Source organism: Balaenoptera acutorostrata, chromosome 18 (assembly GCF_949987535.1).
Source record: "Balaenoptera acutorostrata chromosome 18, mBalAcu1.1, whole genome shotgun sequence".
NCBI classification, from domain to species: domain Eukaryota; kingdom Metazoa; phylum Chordata; class Mammalia; order Artiodactyla; family Balaenopteridae; genus Balaenoptera; species Balaenoptera acutorostrata.
In genome coordinates, this window is record NC_080081.1 from 74,905,691 (window position 1) to 74,931,445 (window position 25,755).

The 25,755-nt window shown below is 43.0% G+C and overlaps 1 protein-coding gene across 13 annotated transcripts in view; it reads right to left on the bottom strand.

Annotated features, from left to right (window-relative positions):
* The window catches only part of MTUS2 (microtubule associated scaffold protein 2), a 505,315-nt gene that overhangs the window by 311,361 nt on the left and 168,199 nt on the right, over positions 1-25,755 (bottom strand). For all 13 annotated transcript variants that reach the window (XR_009005942.1, XM_057533086.1, XM_057533075.1 and 10 more), the window contains 2 exons: positions 14,527-16,981; positions 9,749-9,989 (listed from right to left, as the gene is read on the bottom strand). Coding sequence is in view for 12 of the 13 variants with exons in the window: in XM_057533086.1 (XP_057389069.1) it covers positions 9,749-9,989; positions 14,527-16,737 (2,452 nt within the window). In the remaining variant the exon portion in view is untranslated. The remainder of the gene's footprint in view (positions 1-9,748; positions 9,990-14,526; positions 16,982-25,755) is intronic.

Consider the following 25,755-nt stretch of genomic DNA (forward strand, 5'->3'; position numbering starts at 1 on the left):
GCTGGAAAGGGAACTAGTGAAAGTTTTTTGTTTTGGTTTGGTTTTGTTAATGTTTCTGGAGTTGCAAAGAGATGGGTCTAAAGGTAAAAACAGAACACTGTGCTAAATGAGCAATAAATAATCTGCAAAACCAAATAAACCTATGTATGCAGTGTCTTTAATTGTGGCCCAAATCTTGAGTTTTACTTCCTTATAATTATCTAAAAAATTGAGCCTAAGCATTTTTGCATTATCGGAGTACAACCGGTATCTGAGCATCTGCATTTGCATTTCTGTTTAGATCTTGTTATCTCACCTAAAGTGACTGGATTCAATCCAGAGATTCACAAATATCCAGTGACATATTTTCCACTGTATTAGAGTAAAAACCCCCTAGGGAGAGTTGGCCTCTCTATACATAATTGGCCGGTGTATAAATTAGTCAAAGCCTTTGTGTAAGAGAAGGGAACTGGAAAGCGTCGGGTTGGAAGCAGGCATGAGAGAGTGCTACAAACAGAAGGACATTCGTGGCAGGGACAAGTTATGTAAATACTGCAAATGTCATACTTCTGCTGGACAGATCTGCTTATAAATAGAAGCTGTTTAAAAAGAGACGTCAAATACAGGTGACCTTGTACTAGCACATCTTACAGAATTAGAAGTGTTAGTCAATTATTTTTAACTGACTCTAAACCTACCAATGCTTCTAAACTGCTGTGGGTATACGTGAGGATGGAGAAAGCCCTTGGATCCTATTTATATTTGTAGTTCTCGGGGAAATCATCAGAGGCTCAAAGCTCATCGAAAGGAACAATATCTTTATGAGCAAATGCACTTGAATCATCTGTTTTCTGATAATTGGCTTTAGCACTGCCAAATAGAGGAAAAGCAAAGCACTTGCTCTCTTTGCTAAGGAAGAGACTCAGAAGATTCTGATGACATAGCATGTCTTTTCCATGGAGTGCATTTAAAGCACAGTTCTCACACTGCTTTTGCAATACTGACGGAACAATCATTTTACACTACTGAGCAGTACCCTAAGAGGTGCTGGTGACTAGATTGAAGTAGAAAAGGAGACCGCCAGCTCGCGGTGGTGGACAGAACGCAGGCATTTTGTCCCTTTCTTACCAAAGATGCCTTAAAGTGAGAGTAATTCAATTTTAAGAGGTACAATTAATAATAACAGCTAATATTTATTGACTCCCTTCTATTAAGCACTTTACCTGTTTAAACCTAGAACAAGAGACAGGCAAGAGACAGGTACTTACCGAGCCAGATATTTCAACAGTTTCTGGAACAGAGACGGAGGCCCCCGACTGGCAGGCAGAGGAAAGCGCAGCCTGCAGCAGACGGGAGAGCAGCGCTGCCCTGGAAAAAGCAAGTGCTGACCTCCAGCCGGACAGCCAGGGCCGCAGAGCCTCAGACCCCGGGAAGGAGGAGGGAGAGGCTGAAATGATGAGGGAGATACTACAACCTCCACCCCACTGTCTCCCTCATCCGGTCCTGCAGTGTCTGTCCAGCACCCAGGAATTTACCCCTACCTGGCCACCCCGTGCCAAGCCCCAGGGTTAGGGGAAACAGACTCCTAAAGAGTCCGAACAAATGGACTTGATGTCCATCCGACTCAATAATAAGCATGAATGACCACAAAGACTTCGAGAAAAGCTGCCGGCGTAACACAAACAACAAAAACATTGAGAAAAACAAAGAGAAAATCTGCCCTTGAGCATATAGAGAGAATTCAGGAAACAAAAGCTATCTTTAGGATGGGAGGGAGACGCAAGAGGGAGGGGATATGGGGATATATGTATATGTACAGCTGATTCACTTTGTTATACAGCAGAAACTACACACTGTTGTAAAGTAATTATACTCCAATAAAGATGTTTTAAAGAAAAAAGCTATCTTTAAAAAATCTAATTATCCCTAGAGAAATTTGGGAAGATATGGCAACAATAAAAGAAAGTGCAATGTGCTATGAAAAGACGCAATCAGAAACCATGATGGCATCCTTGGAAATTAAAAATACCCAAACAACAATTCAAGAGAAGTGTTAGAAAATAAAGTCCAGTCAGATGGTCTAAAATGAAAAAGGAAAGCATGAGGTAAGAGAAAACATGTGAGAAAAACTAGACACAAGTAATCACTTTGGGAGGTCCAGAAACCAAATAATAGAAATTCCAGGAAGACAGAGAAAAAACAGAGAATTAAAACACCAAGGATAGAGACGATTCTAAAGCTTCCAGAGAGAAACAAAAGCAGGTTTCCTACCAAAAAAAAAAAATACATATATATATTTCTCAGACTGGCACCAAGTTTCTTTACAGCAACACTGGAAGTCTGCATGTTTTGAAAGAAAATCATTTTCAACCTAGAAAATGATATTTGATCTAGTGAATGCAGACTGAAGGCTGTCTCAGAAAGGCAAAAACTCTGTGAGTTTGCTTTCCCTGAACCCTCTTTAAGAAAATTACCGAGGATGTACTCCAGCAAAACAAACCAGGAAACACATGGATCCATCCCAGGAGAAAGACGAAGGGAAGTTCCAGAAGAACAACATCTAGCTGAGAAGGCAAACAGAAGCTGTAGGACTGAAAGTCCCAGAGGCAGGCACCAGGAGAAACAGAAAAAGGCATCTTGAAACAAAAAGCCCAGGACCCAGCAGGTGTCCAGTAAATAACATACTGCATGATTCCATCCCTCACTTCGGTTTGAGACTTTACCTACCCAAACCACTCAATACTCTCCAACTTCTGAACCTCTGCTTTGAAATCATGTTTTTATATGGTTTTGGATTAAGGAAGGACAAGAATGTATAAAGATAAGGATATAGCCAGCCCCTTTCCATACTACAGAAAATCCGGAAGACAAGCTTTGTGATGAGTGCTCATATACAAGGATAAATCAGACAGAAGTCCTGAGATTCCCTATCAAACAAGGTCAAAATGGCAAAACAAAAAAATCTAGATGATTCATCCTCATCCTTACTATCACTTGAAAAAGCAAATAGATGGAGCAGCTAATTGCAAGGTCCATACCCTTCAGCTGTGTCCCATTAGAATTAGTAGTGGATTTTTGCCTATAGAGTTGAGTTAGGGCTGCCATTACTCTTCCTTGCTTTTTATCCTTGAATGATTTCCCCACAATCTATTCTGATGTGAACTTGACTCACAGGGTCGGGGGTTAGTCAAATCCACCCCCTAGAACCTATCTACTTCTCTCTGTACCCTACACCACCACCTTGGCTATCATTTAGGGTATCCTGCATCAGTCTCTTAAAAGGTCCCTGTCTCCATCCTTGTTACCCCACCCCACTCCTGTCCCTCAATCCATTCTCCAAACTTCAGTCTAACAGATATTTTTTAAATGAAATATGATCCTCTCAGTCCCTGGCTTAATATCCTTTAAGGGCGCCATCTTGTTCTTAGGAGAAAAGGCCAATTCCTTAACACAGCTTACCACGTCATGACAATCTTCTGTCTTTTTTCTCATCCTTCTTTGACGTCCTATGTTCCAGGCATACCAATCTTCACATGTAGCATTCCCTCTGCCAGGGATACCCATCCACTCCCATCACCTCCTCATCCCTGACCCCCATACCTCAAATCCTTTGCTCCTTCATACCATACTTCACCTAAGAAACTTTCCTGGACCCTGACTTGGGGTTAGATCCCCTCCTATGTTCTTCTGAGCCCAGAAGACTTTGCCATCCCAGCACTAAGTCACACTGCATTGTAATTGCCTGTGGGATCTCTTCTATCCTGTTCATGGTTGTATCCTCATGGTTGTATCCTCAGTGCTGAGAGAACTTGACACATAGTAGGTGCTCAATATTTATTACATATATTAATAGTGTTTGTCCAAATAAATAGAAGAATGGTTGTTACGCCTGTGATGCACCCCAGGGCCACTGAAGCTGACTCTCTGGGTCTGGGCCAAGGAAACTTACATTTTTAGTAAGTTTCTGCAGGGCATTTTACGCATGCTCAGTTGCAATGAAAGTAAGTCAAAGATGGGATGGCTTTGTTGGCTGAATGCACAGTAAAAAAATAGCCACTGTCAATGTCCATGTCAACAGTATGTAGAAACGGGTGACATTGAGAGATATACTAAGACAAACACCAGTACAAACTTAATGGTTCCTCCGAAGCCTCCAAGATTCGTCCCAAGGTCATCCAGTGTTATTAAGACACCAAAGGACCCATAGTTATGCCATGTTCTCTTTGACCATCTCAGGAATTCATCAGTTTGTCTTATAGGGATGTTTTCCCACCTGATTTAAATTTTTCTTGGTAGATGCTATAGTTGTCATGAAATTAAGTAAAACTGTGATAAAAATAGTAACATGGCACTTAAGCGATGCCAAAAAACTTGTTCTCATTCTTTTTTTGAAATCGAAGTTAGTTGATTTACAATGTTGTGTTAGTTTCTGGTGTACAGCAAAGTGATTCCGTTATACATATATACACACAAACATTTTTTTATATTCTTTTTCATTATGGTTTATTACAGGATATTGAATATAGTTCCCTTTGCTATATAGTAGGACCTTGTTCTTTATATATATACTAGTTTGCATCTGTTAATCCCAAACTCCTAATTTATCCCTCCCCCTGCCCCCTTTCCCCTTTGGTAACCATAAATTTCTTTTCTATGTCTTTGAGTCTGTTTCTGTTTCGTAGATAAGTTCATTTGTGTCATAGTTTAGAGTCCACATATCAGTGGTATCATGTGGTATTTGTCTTTCTCTGTCTGACTTACTGCTCTTAGTATGATCATCTCTAGGTCCATCCATGTTGCTGCAAATGGCATATTTCATTCTCTACTCTCATTATTAACAGAGGAATCAACACCTCTCCCACTCTGTGTTTCTTCTCTTTCTCCCTTCCTTTGTCTTACAAGAATCAATGCTCTGCTTCTGTTCCAAGGTTCACCCTCCACATGGGATCGCAATCTCATTGCCGGCCACCCACCTGGGCACCTTGTTCCAACAGTTAACACCACCACACCCTTCAGCCTCTCTCCCCAGGCCACTCCCTCTCGTTCACAATTCCAACTAAGTCCGACCTCTCGCACAGGCTCTGAAAAACAAAACGACCCACAGTCCTGCTTCCCCTGCAGCGAGCACCCAGGGCTCTCCTCCACTGGTGCATTTTTAGAAACAGCGGTCTATTCTCATTGCTTCCACTTCCTCACTTTTCATTCACTTCTCAGCCTTACTAAGACGTGACTTCCACCCCACGTTTTACTAAAATTGCTCATTCAGAACTAGGTTACCAACTGCTTCCTAATTTCCAATCCCAGCCTCTTTGCGTTTTTCCTTGTCCTGTCCTCTGTGAGACAGACTTGACCATTTTCTACCTTGGAAGCTCCCCCTTCCTTAGACTCCAACACTACATTTTCCCAGTGGCCTCCACCCACCCACCCTGCAGTCTCCTGCCTCTTGCATGCGTCTTTCTTCAGTTACTCCTTAAATGTGGACACAAAGTCCTCTTCCTGACCCCTTCCTTACTCTGTCCTCCCTCTCCCGCCCTGACCCTGCTCATCCATTTGCACGGCTTCGACTCACATCTAGGTGGCAATGACTCCTACACTGACCTTCGGCTCCGACTTCTCTCCAGTCCCCATTTCTGCCCTTTGGAAATTTCGACCTGAATGTTCCCAAGGAACCTCAAACTCCGCACGTGTCCAATGACTGACTGTCCATCACTCGCCCCACCCTACCAAGCATCCTCCAGCCCTCCCTACTGAGTAATCGGTCCCTGTAAACGATCTGAATCGCCCAAACTGATGACCTCTTTCTCTGACAGATACACATTCTACCGTTACCCCTTCTGGTAAACTCCTATTTATCCTGCAAAATTCATTTCAACTCACCTCATTTGGAAAATCTTTCCAGAGCCCCGACCTGCCCGAGCTGAGTTGGATAGCCCCCTCACGTGCACTCTGCATGTCTCTATCAAGTATGTCTCTCTTCCTGTTGTAATCACTGGTTTAACTCTCTGTATCCCCACAAAGTGGGGATAATGCTCTCACCTCAGAATTCTTCCTTTAGAAATATTAAGTATACGCTTACAATTTGCTAAATTTCTGACATTATCATGACCACTCAGACTTCTCCACAATCACTACTGTGCTTGTGTTTTAAAATTGTTCCAATCAAGTTTACTTGTTCTTCAATATATATTACATTAATATAATAGCCTACATTTTAAAATTTGGGAGGATTCAACCTGCCTTTTGAAAAAAATTACCAAAGAGGCACGTTTACACAGTATGTTGAACTCTAAAATAAAATTTATTTTAATAAGCAGAATTCATCACAAAACTGAATATAAGTTGAGAAAAACTGTCTCAACTTATCTGATTGAACTTCTCTGGTTATTTATAGAATAAAGTATTCTCATCTAGTCTTTAAAAAACTTCTATTCTGACACTTTATCCCTATCAAAAAATATTATCGTTCTTTCAGGGTGCAATGGCTGACAAAAAAATCATGCTTTCAGCAACACTGGGTATAGTTATTTTCATGAAAACAAATTACATCCTGATATGCTGTATAAAAGTTAACATTTTTTACATAATGTATTATATAATGCCATGAGAGATGTTTTTCAGAAAAAGGAACATGAAACATATATAAAACTACTAAAAAGGCAGTACAGAAAAGCACTATCTTTTTAACTCTTTAGATGTGAAGGATCTAATAATGAGTTGTTTTTATATACAATCTTAGGTCTCACTAGTACAGATTTTATGTCCACCTAAAGGGAGGTAACCGTCCTGTTGTTGTACTTGGAGTACTTAAATAGCATCCTGAGTTTCATACCCAGGCCTGATGACAGGAAAACTTCATAGGTTTATGCATGACTGTGGAGTCAGAAAACCCTATATACAAAAACACAGAAATTATGTAAGAAGTAAGGAAGTGTTTAGGTTTATTTATTGTTCAGCAGACAGAATCACATTAAGATCTGTAAGACTTTGGAACTTCCCTGCCAGAGCAGTGGTTAAGACTCTGTGCTTCCACTGCAGGGGTCACGGGTTCGATCCCTGGTCGAGGAACTAAGATCCAGCATGCCGCGTGGCACGGCCAAAAAAAACCAAAAAGATCTGTAAGACTTTAAGGGTCTTAGGAAAGAGTATTCATTTATAGCAAAGAAACTGTGTAAGAATATGCTTTGTGGGGTAGCATGTACTTATTGCACATCTGGTTCTTCTAAGCCACTTTAAAGCCATGATTCACGTAATGGTACTCACAGAGCCAACACAGGAGTGGAAACAACAGGAATTCTTCCCAAAGTTTAAGTCACAGGTTTACTTGTCTATAGGAGACCTAAGTGTTTTCCTACTTAAGAACTGAAAAAAATACAGTGTATGCAGTTCACATATCAAACCAGATCTTAGGATTCAGAATGAGGGACATCACTTGAGTTTGGAAATGTGAACGCTAAATTACGGGCTGCAGCGCTGAGGGCTGTTCCTACCTCCTGTTCCCATTGCCAGTGTGATGCCGCTCAGAGCCTCGAGTGACCATGTAAAATAAAGATCCAAGAATAACCAAGGTACGAGTGACAGAGAATCCCAATGTGCTGAATATGTGATGCCAGGCACAAAATTAAACACAAACTGCAAACAAAATACAACCATATACAGAAACATTCTAAAAGTATTCTTAAAGTAATAACAAAAAAACCCCAAACAACCATGATAGTCCGAAACTAAAAGAGCAAACACAAAAGAGAAAGTTATCTCATTAGCTACAACAAACATCATCTGACGTCAACAATCTCTGATGAATATGTAAAAGAAACTTCACCCATAAAAATTTAATTGATATGGAAATTGCCATAAACAATTACAAAATGAAACAAAATATATAAAACTAATGTTTTCAGAAATTGTACAACAACCAGCCCAGGAATGTGATCCTTTGGAGAAGGAAAACCAATGAGGTGAGCCTTATCACTGCCCATCTCCCTGCCTGGGGGCACCATCCATGCCAGAGCCCAGGAGGGAGGAACTCAGAGAGAGTCTGTCCATCACAGTGAGTTGAAGACACAGAGATCAAAGTTTGGAGAGTCAGAGGCAGTGAGAATGTGTGGGGCAAAGGGAAGGGAGATATGCAGACAAACTGTCCCCTTAGAGCGTGCTCTCAACCCGGCACTCAGAGAGGTCCTGTTTACACAAAACTCAGATCACACTGCCCTACTTCCAAAGCCTCCGATGGTCTTCTCAGACTAACAGTCACATCCTTACGACCTTCTTAGGCCTTCTGCAAGTTCCCTCAATGCCAGCCACCCCTCTACTCTCATCCCCAACCACTCTCCCCAGCCTCCCTGGCCTGCTGCCACCCCAGGGCCTTTGCACTGGCTCTTCCCTCCCTCCCGTCCTCTGGGGACTGGCTTAAAGGTCATCTCTCAGGGAGGCCTTTTCCTACCATCGTATTTAAAATTGGAATCTCCCTCCTTCCTGTCCCAAATCCCAAATTCCCCCTTCTCTAATGTTTCATTTTCTTCAATACTAGTTATTTCTCTCAATAGCACATGTGCTTTATTTATTTACTAAAAAAAAAAAAAGTTTGCCTACCCCCATCCTAAAATTCTAAAACAGGCGCAAGGATTTTTGCCTGTTGTCAAATGCTTTATGCCCACACCTAGAACAATGCTGACATGTAACAGTCCCACAGTACTAATTGTTGAATGAGTGACTGAACACATAATTGACCTGTAGCAGCTATGTAACAGAAGGTAGATCCATCATAATGTACATATATCATGGGAACCATTAAAAAATAATTTGAGGGGCTTCCCTGGTGGCGCAGTGGTTGGGAATCTGCCTGCCAATGCAGGGGACATGGGTTCGAGCCCTGGTCTGGGAAGATCCCACATGCCGCGGAAGCGACTGAGCCCGTGAGCCACAACTGCTGAGCCTGCGCGTCTGGAGCCTGTGCTCCGCAACAAGAGAGGCCGCGACGGTGAGAGGCCCGCGCGCCGCGATGAAGACTGACCCCCGCTCGCTGCAACTGGAGAAAGCCCTCGCACAGAAACGAAGACCCAACACAGCCAAAAATAAATAAATAAATTTATATAAAATAAAAAATAAAAAAATAATTTGATTTTTTATAGAAGGACTTACCAAGAAAACAACTAACCATTAAGACCATCAGTTATTACCCGAGTAAATGACAAGTCACAAACTGGCAAACAGGTAAAAAAAAAGTTCCCTTCCACTAATAATAAAAGAAATGCAATAATAATGATAGTAGTAGGAGTAATAATAATGGTAATACCCAATACTGGCAAGGGTGTGGCAAAGAGAAGCACTTTCAAGAAACTCTAGTGTGGGGCTTCCCTGGTGGCGCAGTGGTTGAGAGTCTGCCTGCCAATGCAGGGAACACGGGTTCGAGCCCTGGGCTGGGAAGATCCCACATGCCGCGGAGCGGCTGGGCCCGTGAGCCACAATTACTGAGCCTGCGCGTCTGGAGCCTGTGCTCCGCAACAAGAGAGGCCGCGATAGTGAGAGGCCCGCGCACCGCGATGAAGAGTGGCCCCCGCTTGCCGCAACTAGAGAAAGCCCTCTCACAGAAACGAAGACCCAACACAGCCAAAAATAAATAAATTAATTAATTTTTTTAAAAAAATGGTGATTGTTTCTGTTAAAAAAAAAAAAAAGGAGAGGCATTCATAGGTTAGACAGTTACCATCATTTTATGCGATTACTATTTAAAAGTACAGCAGGAAAAAGCAGTCCCTGCTGCACTGGTTACCTGCAGGGTCGGAGCTGTAGAGGCTGGCAGCTGCCGCTAGGGTTCCTGGTGGGTGAATGGCGCTCGCTGAAGACCTCTGGCTCGCGATCAGGATCCTGCTCCTGGCAGATGGTAAACGTGACATCGCACCCAATCCCAGCTGGGGCTTAAGGAGCATGGCCGATCGATAGAAAGTTGGAGGAACTTCGTAGTGAGTATAGGGAGGAGGACAAAATTCTTCTTTTCCAGGGCGTTCTGTAACCTATGATAAATGACCAGAAGATCAATCAGAGAACCGCACGTCACAGGATGAGTGCTGAACCTGGTCCGGAGACCAAGGCTCCAACAGTGACCACTTTGGAACCACCGAGCTGCTCCATCACCCATCTCTTACCTTCTCTGGGCCCAATGTCTTCACCCCTAAGTTGACAACAACTGGATGATCCCTTAGGTCTATGCTGGTTTTAATACTCTATGAATCTACATTTCGCCGGGAGGAAAAAGAATTTCCTCCATCAGATTTTTAAATTTGATCACTACAAAATCATTGGAATTTGTGCAAGTAGTTAATCTATAAACAAAAAATGTCAATGACGCAAGGAAAGAATTTAGCAAATGTTCATGGAACTATGACAGTCTCATTATTCCTAAGGAGAAAAGGCACAGTTTTCCTGGTGACCTAGTGTTACAATAAGTTGATGAACTTTACCAATTTATGTTAAGTCTTTATTAGGCTACTTAGGAAATAAAATATGCATTGTTAATGAGGGGAAAAGGTTATTTGGAAGAATAGAGAAGTTAATGGAAAGATGTGTTTTCAGGCTTCTACATTCTTTTTACATAATTAAAAATGAGAGACTGTGAATTACCTCTGATTGTCTTCCCTAGTAAGGTGTTGCCTCCAGGAATGTCTGAGCAAGTTTCACTAGAATGGAAGTTTTGGGGCAGAGTCTTGCTGACTGCTGAATTCATAGCACCTAGAACAATGTCTAGCACAGAGCTGAAATCAACAAACATCTATTAAATAAAGGAATCATGTTTCATTCTTTCCTGAATCTAGCAACATAACATCATGTTACCATTGCCTGTGATTAACAGTTTGGATTAGAATACAATTGATGGCTACCTTTTATATATGCAATTCTGTATTCACAAAGCCTGTTCATAGTATCAGTGTTTCTTCATGTTAAAAGTAAAAAAAAAAAAAAGACAACAAAATAATATTATTTCCTTTAAGTTAAAAAAAAAGTGCCAGAGGCTATGTATGAAAAGACATAGATGTTAACTAACTCTGCTCTAAATCATAATACATTTTACGTGTCAAACCTCTATCTATTCAGGAATCACAGGCATTTAACAATATTCTTTAATAGGGGCTATAAAGCTTTGATCCAGGCTGTTGAAGAGATAAACCCTTAATTTAATACTCTTTTACTGTTGAAATAGATACAAAGTACTCCTTAAATTGATGTTACTGAAACAAAAGATGAGGCCTTTAAAGTTTTATCATAATCACATTGTAAAATATGCATGATTGCTATAGTATGTAGATAGAATTCAGGCCCCAGCAAATTATATTCCTGTGAAAGAACATTCTACATCTGCTCTCTGATAACATTTTTACCATTTTCTACTTACTCTCTTACTGTCAATCTTTGGTTTTTCTATCATACTCATATTTGCTCGATTTTTTTTATTTTAGTGTCTAAATGTTTGGTGTCATTGCTCATTGCTTTTAGCAGGTGCTCCCATGAAGAAATTATTATCATTTCTAACCTACATCTGTCAGGTTTTTAGGATTGCAATGTCTTATCTCAGTAATTATTCTGTTCTTTCAAACTGTATAGGTTTCAGGGGTCAAAATCCATCATTCCATCATTTGAAAACGACCTTAACAATTTCAGGAACCTCAATGCCTGCCATTTTGTTGGGTAATTTGTCTCTGGTAAGATAACAAATTCTTTGAAAAGGTGAAAAGTACTCCTTAGATGCCTAATCTACGCATTTGTAATAAAACAAGAGAGTCTACAAAAAGCTTCACACTCTTTTCTTTCATCTTTATTGACAGAACACAGCAGGTATCACCGTACAGTCATAAACACAGAGAGATTAACCCCAAATGGGTTTTTTCCCTCTTTCTCTAATGCAGTAGTTTTAGAGAAATAATTCTGAAACTAAAGAATCCTTGTGATTTCAAACAAACTCCTAAAATCCATCAAGGTACACACCACAAGCAACTAAGTTCTTACCGGACTGTCCCTCTTCCTATCTGCCCTGTCCTGTTCTCAGGGGACGGCAGGCTGGGGAGACGATGGGGCAAATGCAGAGGCTTCACTGAGAAGCTACTGCAAGGAGAGGGCTTGTGACGGCTCATTTTGTCAACGTGATAGGCCACGCCACCCAGATATGTGGTCAAAGATTATCCTAGATGTTTCTCTAGTGCTGTTTTTCAGATGAGATCAACATTTAATTCAGTAGACCTTGAATAAAGCAGATTACTCTTCATCATGTGGGTGGGCCTCATCCAATCAGTTGAAGGTCTTAATAGAAAAAGACCTCCCTTAAAGAAGAGGGAAATCTCCCAGCAGATGGCTTTTGAATTTAAACTGCAGCATCAACTCTTCCCTAGGTCTGCAGCCTGCCAGCCCACCCTGCATATTTTGGACTTGCCAGTCTCCACAACTCCATGAAGCAATTCCCTAAAGTCTCAATAGATAGAAAGATACACACATACATACATATACATACCTGTGTATACAATCTGTTTCTCCGGAGAACTCTGACAGGCACAGTGTCCTACAGTGATGGGGTGGTACCAGGGAGGAGGAGAAGAGTTCAGCCCTAATCACACACCTGTATGCTGTAAGCACACAACCTCACCAGGTCCTCTCACTCTTGCTCCCTTCCCCCAACTTACACCAGTAATTAAAAGGAATTCCCCCAAGAAGTCAATAGGAGGGAGTGTCCCAGATGCCTCAGGATAGCTGAGAGCAGAAAGCAGCCTAAACAAGTCAGCCTATATTATCCTCCTGGCATGACTAGACCCACGATGACCTTCAGAGCCACTTCTGGGGGCTGAACACAGGAGGGGGACTCTCTGGGTTACACCAAGTCACAGCTACAGGAGCAAAGGGCAAAGGCCAGCCCATTCTCCATTTGTGATTAGAGACTACCACAGAAATGAGCCCAGCACAACCCCTGGGGCTTCTCTGCTCTATCCTGCAGCCTGAGGAAAGGACCTGGGCCTCGAATGCTCTGATTACAGCAGGAAATGGTCCTCAGAGCGGCTGGTGCACAGTGGGACTGCTGTCCCCACACCAACGGGGTCTCTCCAAACCCCTCAGCACTACTAAAGCCGCACAAACACTCATACTATCCCACTTCCTGAAGACTTGGGGTGGCTTCTACAGGATTAAGAATAGAGAATATTTGGGGGGGATGTGCATCTAATATAGACATTACTGTATATTTTATGGAGAGAGTGGAAGCAACAAAGAAAGGAAACATACATAAAAAAATTAAGAAGGGTCAAAGAGATAGAACAGTAACAGGATTTTTGCCTACATCTCCAAATAAAGTTTCTCTCACAATTGTGTTTTGCAGAGAAAAATCTAGGGTATCTTTTTGTTTGGGGCGGGGAGGGTACAAAATTACTTTATTTAATGAACTGTTACAAATGAAAGTCTCCAATGAAGTGATCATTGAACAGAGACCTAAAGAACATGAAGGAGAAAGCCATTCAGATATCTGGGAGAAGAATATTCTGAGCAGAGGGAAGTGCAAAGGCCCTGAGGCAGCAGAAGGAGAGAGTGAAGGAAGGAGAGGTGGTCGGGAAGTAAAGGAGCCAGATCGAGTGCATCCTAACAGCTGAGCATCCTATAGGCTCCAGCCTGTGTTCTGAGTGGCCTGAGCAGACGTGGAGGGTGTCAGGGAGAGAAATGATCTGATGCTGCTTTCCTCTTAATTGATCACTGGCTGCCATGAGACTGCGTCCAGAGAAGACCTCCCTTCTGAGCTCTGGGAGGACAACTCGCCATAGCACCCCAGTACTGAGAGGGGCCACACAGTGCGGAAACTGGGCGGGTCTGGGTGAGCATCTCAGTGCTGTCCTTGTTTTGTTGCCTTGGATGAGTGACTCAAAGCTCTCCGAGTCTGCTTCCTCATCTGGGCAATGATAAGAACCACAATCCCGCCCTCCAGAGTATCACTGCAAGGATTAGTGAAAACCGGTGAAGATTAAACGTGATGTTACGTGGGCCCAGTGCATAGTAGACACTCAACTAAATGCTAGCTGTAATTACTGTTTTGACCTAAAACACAGCCCATGCCTAACACGTTGTTTTCTACTCACTGTACTCTTGACATGGACGAATACAAGATTCTCCCATAAGGGAAATACTCCCCCTCAGAGGATGAAGTCTGACTAATTTGAACAATATATTTATTTTGGATTTTTTTCCATTGACCTAATTTATAGAAGAATTATGCTCACTTATTTAAACAAGGAAGCCAATTTGAATGCATACGTATCTAACTTTTATGGATTATGTCAGGGAGAATTTAAATGACCCTCTTCAGACGTTAGCTCCATCTCATGCTGGTCATCAAACTCTTCTAATCCCAAGTGTCCATTTGCCTATGACCTCCTCTAGCTAAAAACATCCATTTCTGTACAAGTGCATCCGTCAGAATCTGCAATTTGCTAAGAGAGGAAATTCTGTTTGCACAATTCATCGAAAATACACAACAAACTTTAGGATGTTCAACTTATAGACTGTATCATAGTGACATTCCCTTACCTCCTGTAAAAACTTTTCACTCATTTGACTGAAGGGGTGTCCCGGGGGCTTGATCCCAGACACCACGAGTCCGGAGCTGAACACGCGGGACCTCTGCAGGTCTGGCTTGAACTTGTCGTAGAGGCTGGCGGCCGGCTTCAGGTCTCCACCTGCCGCCTTCTCCTCTTTGGGAAGAGGCACGTTACACGGGGGTGGAGCATAAGGTAGCCCCACGGGAACCAGAGACGCGTCCACCTGGCCGAGGGCCTGAGGGCTCCTCCGGATGTAGGTGATGATCTTGGGCCTCACGTGCTTGGGCTTGGGCATAACGATGGGCCGGGGATCCACCCTTTCTTCTGTCTTTTCAACCTGGGGGCCCTCCGTTCCCTCCTGTGAGGCGGGTGTGTCCTCGGGACGGGTGAGGCCAGGCTTGGGGATCCCACCAGGGCAGGGGTTCTTGTCAGGCACTTTCAGGGAAGCGTGTGACAACCTGGAGCTGTTGGCAGAAGGCGGGGCGGCCGGGGGGACCCCCGCGTCCACATTCAAGGCGCCCAAGTCCGGAAAACGGCTGCTGGGTTGCACGGGCTGGCGGGCCACATTCACAGTTGTCTCTGGGTGGAGGGGCACTGGGACTCCGGGAAGAGAATCTGCTCTTGCCTGGGGGGCGCTTTCAGTCTTCACTGCAGTCTCTAGACGGTTCCTAGTCTCAGCCATGGATGTAGCGATCTCTGTGCTTTCCCCAGCTTCTAAGCTGCTGCTTGGAGGGTCGGGGGGCTCGGGGACCCCAGTTCTGCTCTCTCCAGCAGAACCATCTGAATTAAAAACCGTAGCGCCGTCCCCGTTCCCACCGCCCAGGACCCCTCTCTCCTCACTGGCACCCGAGGGCCTGCTGTCAGTCGAATCACCAGGAACAAAAGCGACGTGACCCTCCCTGGGTGAAACGCTGCTGGATGGGGTTTCACCCGGTCTCCTAGCTGCGCCTGGTGAACTTCTGCCCGTGGGCTGACGCTCAGCAGCTCCCGAGGAAGCGGGGCCCGGCTTGGGCGTGGTCTGCAGAGACCCCTCCTCACCTCTCTTTCCCCGCTCACCCCTGCCTCTTCCCACACCCGGCGGCTGGGGGCCGCTGCGTGCAGCGGCCGAGGCTTCTTGCTGTGCCTCCTCTGTACACGGCTCCTTTCTCCCTAGGGGCGACACGCCGTCCTCCTGAGGACACCCCAGCCCCTCCGCCGGGGTGGACTTGAACTCCTGCACGGCCCTGAGCGGGACAAGTTTCAGCTCCACCTTGGGCTCGGGCTTTCCCTCACCTGACTGTGCTTCTGGCTTCCTCAGGGCATCTTTCGAGGCTGGAGAGGAACTGGGGGCGCACTCCGGGTAGGCGGAAGGCTCTGTGCTCTGGGTGCTAACGTTGGGTACCTGTCCCCCATCCGGCTGGGTCTCTGAGGGGGTGGTCTCCTTGATTACTGAGGTAGATGGTTTAGGATGACGTGAGCTCTTTCCCTCTGAGGTACCATCAGCTGGAAGACAAGCCGGCCCTGGAGAAGGGGCTGCCCCCGTCTTCTGCGGCCCCTCCCCGCCACTGGGTACCGGACGGGGGGCTTCTGGGGACCCCAGCACTGCGGGCTGTGGAAGCGGCCAGGCCAGGCCCCCAGCCCACTCCTTGGTAAGCATGCCCCCGGCTACGGCAGAGCTGCCCGCTCTCTCCAAAGAATGCCTCCTCAATTCCTCATTGTCAAGGGTCTTGGCCAACTTATCCTTGGGAACACGCCAGGGAACGTCAACCTCCCTCTGAGCCGAAACCTCTGGGCTGGCCTCACCTGTGACAGTCCTCCAACTTGGCTGACCTTGTCCCTGAAGACCCCGAGGGGCCTGCAGGGGACCTGTGCCTCTCTCCAGCGTGGGCTCTTCATTCCGTTCTCTCTGAGCCATCGGAGAAAATTTAAAATCCTTCAGGCTGGCAGGGCCAGCCTGAGATGCCTTCGAAAAGCCCTGAAGGGGGTGAAACTCCTTCTGGACACGGGTGCTACTTTCTGGCCCCCTTGAATTTGCATTTCCAATTTCATCTGTCAGGGCACATGTCACAGGCTCACCAGGAGAGGGGCTGACCTCCAACATGATGGGGTTGGCGTTGGTGTCTCCCAGACGTAGGACGCTCTCATTACTGTTTTTCACTCCATTTCTCTGGTCCCGTAACTCAGGGTAACATGATTTCTTAGGAGCCACTGGGACACTCATTTTCCAGCGTTCAGTGGGGGCTGCCTGCCATGCAGTCCTCCTTAATGGGAAGGGGCTTCCTTCAAGCTGCTACCTGGTGAACAGGGAATTCTCAAGCTGCTTGTTGGCCCCTGACAGCATCACTGGGCGATCCTGCCTTCATCATTTTCAGAGCAGTTTCAAAACTGGGCATTGTCTTGATACACAGCAGGATGACTTATCTGTTAGGTTCACAGCTGAACGAGAGCCAATTAGCCCACGAGACCTAGAGAGAAATAAAAAGAAAAGCGCGCTAGATTGACAGATGTAGACCCTCGGGAGAAAAAAGAAGCATGGTAAACACAGATTTATTCATCACTTTCCTACTATTACTTCATTCACTCAATCCAGGTACTATTTCTCAAAAGCCTTTTAGACAGGGGCTCCTGCTGGCCAAATATGGGAAACTGTAACATCAAAACGATTAATGTTAGAAGTGGATTATAAATACATATTAAATCTTAAATTCGTATTTTAAAAATTCACAAGTTCATACTGATACTGATTAAAAAGAGCAGAGGAGAAAGGAAGGCTCTTCTTCACAGAATAACAACTAATATACAAAAAATGAGACAATTAGAAAAATCACCACTTTGTATTCACCAGAGTAATAATTATCTTGGATGAGGGATGCCAATGGTTGCTAAAATCACTGAGTGCAAAATTGTTGGGGAACAGGATATTTACAGAATCTTAAAGCACGACCCTCCTGGATTACTTTATTTCTTACAAAGGAAAATTTCATCCGTACAGTGGAGAAAGCTGGTAGACACCATCAAATTTAACATCACCATTATGGAAAGTGCTATCATGTGCTCCTGATGTTAGGTAGTTCTCAGGCCTCACATCCCCTATGAGAGTATCCCTGCTGTAAATGTTCAACCTGAGTTTAATCATGAAGAAATAATCAGGCAAATTTCAATCGATGGGCATTCTACAAAATAGCTGGGCTAAACTTGCCCCCCAAAACACCAATGGATATCTGCACACAATGCATGATCCTTGACTGGATCCTGGATTTTTTAAAAAGTTAGCAGAGAACACTGGGACAATTCAAGATTTAAATATGGACAATCTATTGGGTAAAGGTATTTTATCAATGTTAACTTTCTTGGGTGTGTAACAGTATCACGATTATACCAGAGATAATCTGTGTTCCTGGAAGATACATGATATTAAACATGACATGCTTTTTAACATGACATGTTGTCTGTAACTTACTCTCAAACGGTCAGCAAAGAGAAAAATATGTGTGTGTGTGTGTGAAAGAGAGAGAGAGAGCACACAAACATGGAAAAACGCCAGCAATTTGAAAATCTAGGTGATCCACTCGACTACACCTGCAACTTTTGCATAGGTTTGACACTTTTCAAAATAAAAAGTTGGAGGAAATTCTAGTAGCCTGCGAGTCCTGGATGATCCAGCCCCTACATACCTTTCTAGCCTCATTTCCTCTCATCCTTTTCTTTCCTAGGCTGCAGCCACACTCCTCATTCCTCACGTTACCATGTTCCTTTCTCCCTGCTTCAGGGCCTTTGCACATACCCTTCCATCTGCATGAAATGTGGAATCCTCCCCTGACCTCACCCAACAAACTCCCGTTTAGTCTTCAGTTTGCAGCTTAAATGCCACTTCCTCCAGGAAGCCTTCCTGATCCACTAGATCAGGTCTTTCTATGATGAACTTTCAAAACCCTATACTTTTACTTAAAAAAAAAAATCCAAATGTGCTAGGCATCAAAGAAAATATTGTTAAATACCTGGCACATACATATACCTATCTATCTATCTATGTATATGGCACTTAATATGTACTCTCAGCATGAGTGAATGAATCCATGACAAGATGACTGATGAAGATCAATGTTATTTCTTCCCTCACAGAGATTAAACTCTAATAAAGTATTTAAATTTCTACCAAAGTAGCCTCACAGATCATCAGTAAACCACTCAAGGCTAACATTGTTTTATCCACTACTATGAATGCATTCATTAGGCCCTGGGGATGGGAGAGTTTAAAAGTAACAAGGTTCTGCCTCGTACCCAATTCCCCCAGTGGGGAATCAAAGTGAAGAGCCGCCTTCCACGCCTTCCTCTGCTTCGTGCAAACATGCACGAGTGCACACCCACATTACACGGGAGACTGTTACGTTTCTACCAAAATAGGTTACATGGCAACCCAGTTGTCTTCCCGTCATCATTGTTTCATATGCTACTTCACACATTCAAAAGAGTGTGTATATATCCACACACACGTATATTTGTACATATACTAAACATGTGCATGTGTATATATACCATGTATGTATATCTACATATATGCATATTTGTATGTATCTATTATAAAACAAAATAACATAATAAACAAGAAAACCAAAGGACTGAAACATCACCAATAACTTTTCACTTGGCAGCCTCCCATGGGCACCCCTAAGAACTCAGCTGATGGAGCTCTCTTTTCCTTTCATTTGTTTGCATCTGTACAAAAGCATGTACGTTTTCCATAAATGACATCATTTCCTATAAGTTGGGTTTTGGTCAGTTATTTTTTTTTATTTCCCCCTTCTTCCTCCTCCCCCCCACCCCCGCACAAGGCACAGTGACATCCTGATCTAGGCCTTTCCATTCCTTTCCCCATGTTTGTAGAATCCTGTCCAAATACACACACCTGTGCACAGGTTTGCGCTTTCCTCTCCCTGTTGTGCCGCACTTCCGTTCTGTCCCTGTCGCACTCAGGTCCTCATCCTCCCACCCCCTTCAGCCCCGTCTCCTGCTTTCTTTTTCTCCTTCTCTGCCTTCTTCCAGGCCTGTCTTCGGTAGGCCAGTGGTACCCCCAGGTCCAGCTTCAAGCCTAACCAAGGTGCTGACACTCTGATCCCAGCCTCCGTTCCCTGATACAGAGGGGAGTCTCAAAGCATCTATATTTCTTTCATTATTCAGTTTTCAGGGTGTTTTCCTTGCGCCTCTGGGCAGAAATACAAAAAGCATGTAGGCAAATCATTAAGACAGCAGTTTAAAAGAACACCGTGCTCTCTGGGTCGGGAAATGGGCGTCCTGGAAAGTCATGGAGAGCAAGACATTCCACAAATGTGAGCCAACCAGACAAAGTAAGCATCTCTAATTCTCTGTGGGCAGAATTATAAGCATGAAGCCAAGAGCCCTCTTGGGTTTGAACTATCGAGGCTGGCAGAAGGAAATAAATGCATTCTTCTCAGCAGTGACAAACCAAACCGGAGCATCAGACACCGCAATCCACAATGTGATTGCTAGAGAGTGACAAGCAGGTGTAAAATCTTGCTAGAAAGAGTTGCACCTTAATATTTAAGAATTACATAACAGATGTTCTCTGTCAGTAAACAATAAACATTGCTCATTGGAAAGAGGATGGAAAGCTAGAACCTTCTAGGGGCCGAGTATTATTCTCAGCACTAATACATGTTTGTAAATTTTAAGTTTTAAATTGTAATTACTTTTACTTAATTTTTAATTTTAATTTAAGTTAAACTATTTAATATTTGTAATGGCCTCCAGAAACAGATCTTCACATCTCCTTGCTTTTTTTCTCTCTCTCTCCAGGTAAGGAAATGAAAACACAGAGAGGGTAACATTCCCAAAGTCACACAGCTAAGATGTGACAGAGCAGGGATAGAGGTAGGAAAGTAAAATTCATGCAGAAAGTGGAAGCTGTAAAAGAAAAGCTGCCTATTGGTGAAATTATACAGATCACAAGGAAGAATAAAAGGAAAAGTCACTATCATAAGAACAAGGATAGAAAAGCAAAACCAGAAACCAAAAAAGGATAGGAAGCTCACACAAGACAGGAAAAGCAAATTTTAAAACCTTCTTCAATTATAAAAGGCAAAATTATATACAGGAGGTAATGTTTCCTGCTTCCTTCCTTTCTTGCCCAGCTTCACTCCTCCCCCTTCGAGCGCCACTGTTTCACCAGAAGACAGTCACAGAATCTACACAGGCAAGAGGTTTTTTCTGGATCTGGATTTCACTCTAGGGTGCTCTACTGAGATAAACATCCCCCCCACCCCAGTATAAACATGATCGTAAAAATCCAGACTTATAATACAGGAGTGTGTGATTAAACAAAAAATGCAATTATGTCAACCAACTGTGCCGACCCCGCCCCGCTTAAGGTGCATTTTCCCAGGGTGAGGTGTGTAGCTTTCATATGCTTCACATTCATGGCTGTCAAAAGTTACAAACAATGGCCTTAGCAGTAAATGGCAACTTATCCTGGAAAATAATCCATTAACTAAGTCCTAGGTCCAAAAGGAGTTTAATGATTTTCTAGGCTCATAGCCTATCTCATGCGTAATAATCTTCCAAGTAGCACCCCCTACCACTAGGGTGAAAACCTATTCTCCCAGTTAAGGAACTCAGATTCTCCTCTGCTGGAACAGCTTTTAAAAACTCCCAACACCTAAGCACACACACTAGGGAGCCCAAAGTGCCACTTACCCGGGGTGCTCAGAGCCGCACACAATAATCAGTGCTGGGTGCATCATCCAGGGTCATGTGACAACAAGACTTCCATTCTCTTAGTTATACCTCTAACCACACCATCTAAGAACATGACGGCTTCATACAAATCCTGTTGATTCCATATCATCCACAGAATGCCAAAGCATCTTATGAATTACTCCTAAACTACACTAACTCAATCCTAGAAATTTGCAAGTGGCTTTTAGCACCCACGATAGGACTATAAAAACACATGTCTTGAACTGCATCTTGCTGGTCTACGTCCCTTGTTCAATCCTATTTAAAACTTTTTGGGCCCACCCTCAATTTTTCATCCCAAATATTTGCAACCCATTCTGTTTTCATACCATCTTGGAAGAGGTAAGCGCACCTTCCAGGTTATCATTCATTCACTGATGCCAGAGTCAGCAGAACAGGCAGGGGGCAGAGCACAGCACCCGGAGCAGGGAGAAGTAACCCCTCACCTCCTCGTCAGCACCCCGTGGCCGTCCACAGGTGCTCCTCCACCCAGCAGGCCCCGCAGTCACTGAGCACACCCCGTCTTGTCCACAAGGACGTCGTAAGGGGACATACTTTGTCAAGCGTGTTACTGAGATAATTATCACTTCACCTCCCACCCAAAAGAAAAAGAGAAGATGAAAATGAAGAAAGAAAAGAAAATGAAGCCGTTATCCCATGACCTGTTCTCCATGCTACCCTGCATTCTCCTAAGGACCGCTGTTTATTTTCCTCAGTACTCGTAACTAGCCAATTACCATGCTTTTTAATCCAACATGGGCTCAGCATCAGGCTCTACTGACATGTAGTTTAAGCATCGCACCCTCTTCCTTGCCAACAAACAAAACTGTCTTTGCCCATCGTTAACAATCAAGCATGTCTGCAGCTCTCCCCAGCTCACAATCTCCGCTAATGGTTTGACCATCTCATCTAGATGGAACCTTTTCCATCGAATATGCATATACGTTCATGAATCGTTAAGCGGACTGATAAGGATCTAGACACTCAGATACAACCTCTTCATCCATCTTTCGCTTCCATTTCCTGTTGCCACGCTTGCTCTGCCCAGTATAGCGTGAAAGGCATTCTCGGATAAAGAGGACCTCAGCAGACCCACCACCATCTCTGTGCTGTCCACCAACGTGACCACAACACCATCTGAATGACGGGTGAAAGCCAAATTTCCCATCTTGATTTTCCAGGTCTGATGAGCCCTGGGCCCATGTATGTTTCCAGGCGAAATCCCCTTTACTCTTCTACTTAAAATACACCTGCCAGTAAAATTGTCCTCCCTACCCCATAGCTCCACCTTCTGAGCTCAAAAGGCCACCTCTTCCAGGAAGCCTTTCCTAATTTCTCCTCCCTCCCCCTCCCAAAAAAAAGTGGAGAAGGAGCTAGATATTATCTCTCCATGTCCTGAATCCCTAGATCTTTCCTTCTGGCACTGTCATACCATGTTTTAAAAATTATACTTATGTACATCTCATTTGATTATATATAATGAGTCCTTTTTTTTTACAGTTACATGCCTTATTTTTATTATAGTTATGGGTGTCTTATTTCCTTTATTAAACTACAAGCTCACTAGGTTGGAGGTTAACAGCTCAAACACTTCTCTTTTCCAGGCAACATCTGGGACAGCACTTCATGCATAGTAGGCCCTTGGGCTGAAGCAATCTCCTCCCAACTTAAGCTCAAAAGGGTGAATGTTTACCTCACTTTCAATACAGCACGGGCTCTATTTTTTCCAGTCTTTTAAGATGGAGATTACAAAGCCACCCTTCCCAACTGGATAGCCAGTTAGGCACCCTCTCCCCTTCCCCACAGGAGAGCTGTACCAGAATATCCAGGGGTGATTATACGGAAAAATACATTCTGATCTTCGTGTTTAACTTATATGCGTCATAAAATGTAATTTAATTAGAAAATTTAAAAACTAAAGAAAGTCTGGGAGATTTTTTTATGTTATTAAAAGGAGGCATGGGTTTTAAAAGATTGAAAAAATAACTGCATACAGCCTTCCTGAGCTGCCAGGTCTGCTGTGGAATGCTTTATCAGTTGTGAATTTTCACATAAATATTCAAGCACTGTGCCTCTGAATGTAAATGCAATTCCATCTGACTTAATAAAACTTAGTTGCCAAAGAAGCTCCAGCTACATTTCCTACCATGCAATAAATAATCTTTCAGAAGAACTCTGGGATACAGAAAAATGCATAGGCTATGAACCCAAAATGTAATGGTAAATATAATAATGATGCAAAAAAGTCAAAATCCCAACTTTCAAAGTTTAGTTGACATTCTTAATGAGCATATATTGAGGTCTATTATGTTCCACCACATTTAAAAGGATAGTTTTATGTGGAATGACTTGCAAACATTTACATACAAGTCAATCTATTCACCTGCTTTAGAAAGTTTTGTGGTTATCACTCTTCTATGCTTTCTGCAATGGTAACCATTTAGGAATAGCCAGGTTCTTGGTCCTATTTCATATTATTTAGTCATATTATTTAGGAATAGCTGGGTTCTGGGTCCTATTTCATAATGTTCTATATGTTTCACAATGTTCTATATGTTTATTCTCAACAGGTATAGGTAAGGTATAGGTCGTTTAAAACTTGATGCACCGCAGACTGAATGAACTTTACACGTTCAGTTTCACTGCAATATGATTAAAAGTTGAATCACTGGTTGGGGAATGGTAACTAAATGTTCTGGGACTCTGTAGCTCTCCGTGGTGCTGAATCCTGTGACTACGGGCCAAATTATGTAAAAATATAACCGCTCATGGAGCTGGCTTCACTCTCCTTATCTATGTACAGAACGTGAGTCGTACATCACATTTTATTTTAATATATAAGCAGAACTGTGTTCAGAAAAACATCTTTTTTTTTTCTTTTTTAGCTAGTAGAGGTTATTTTATTTTTATTTTACCTTGAGTAAAAAGAGTGAAGAAGAATATACACATAAACGAAATGCTCTATTTCCCCCTTTATAAAGGGCCAGGAGAAGAGGTAACTTGACTTTTCAAAGGTTAGACTAATCTGACATTTAAGCAAAATATTAAACTAAATGATATTTTTAAGTCTCTCCAATAAAAATGTTGCATGTTTCTCCAAAACAGTCTCATTCGCATTTGCCAACAAAAAAGCATTTGTTTTCTCCTTTAAAAAACAAATCCTTCCTTCTAGAACAGAATTTCACTCAGAAAATACAGGGTATTCACTCCTTGCCTATTATGTTTAATATTTATTTTGTTTTGTGTTTGTCTTAAATGATTTTTTCCCCAAATGGAAATACTTAGATTGCCAATTATTTGAAAAAAAAAAGGATCTTCATTGTGTAAAAATAAAGGTAAAAAATATACCAAAGTCCCCTACTCCCACCCCAAGAAACAGAGATTAATGTGTAGTATCCCAGATTTTTTTAACACTCAGGGAATGAGTTTTTTACCTTCAGTTTTATACTCTGCATATTATAGACACCTCCCCACATAAATACATGTAGTAAATACTTAATCATTTTTAATGACCACTTTTACCATAATTTACCCACCAATCCCCCATTGTCAGACTTTAGGTTGCTTTCAGCTTTTGCCTTTTAAAATAATTCTTCACAGAACACTGCTGAATGCATATCTTTACGGCCCCTCCCTTACCTCCTTACAGTATATTCCTGAAGGTAGACTCACTATATAAACAGGAATGCACATTTGCATTTTAATACACAACTCTAAGCCCCATGAGGGGTTTTTGTTTTGCTTACAGGTACAATCTGTGCCCAGACTATATGCCAGGACCTGGCACATAATGGGTGCCTCATAATTATTTGTTGAATAAATACATACTGCCCTCAAGAAAAAAGGTGTCAATCTTCCTTCTATCCCTCTATTTCCCTGCTTCCTGCTCCATCGCCTCTCTCCCAAAACTCTTCACAACTACAATGACCAGATCATCTGCCATTCAAATAGCGAAACTGTTTTCTTTCTTGCTTAGGAATTTTTTCCATTTTTTATTAAAGTATAATTTACATACTGTAAATTTCACCCTCTTTACTGTACAGTTCTGCAAGTTTTGGCAAAAGCAGTCAGTCTTGTGACCACCATGACCACAATCAAGATACAGAACAGTTCCACGAGTTCCAAAATCCCCCCTTTTGTAAGTCAACCCTTCCCTGACCCCCAGCCCCCGGCAACCAAGATGTGATTTCTGTTCCTACAATTATGCCTTTTCCAGAACGTCACTGAAATGTCACTATACCGTGTGCAGGCTCTGTGCCTGGCTTCTCACACAGCACAGGGCGTCGGAGATTCACCATGACCGGGGGTCTATCGGTAGCTCGCTCATTTCTACGGCTAAATATGATTCTGTGCTACGTACCACAGTTTGTTCATGCCTTCCCCAGTTGAGGGACATCTGGGTTATTTCCAGGTTTGGGCAATTATAAATAAAGCTGCTAAATACATTCATGTACAAGTTTTTGTATAAAACTGGAACGCTTTTGAG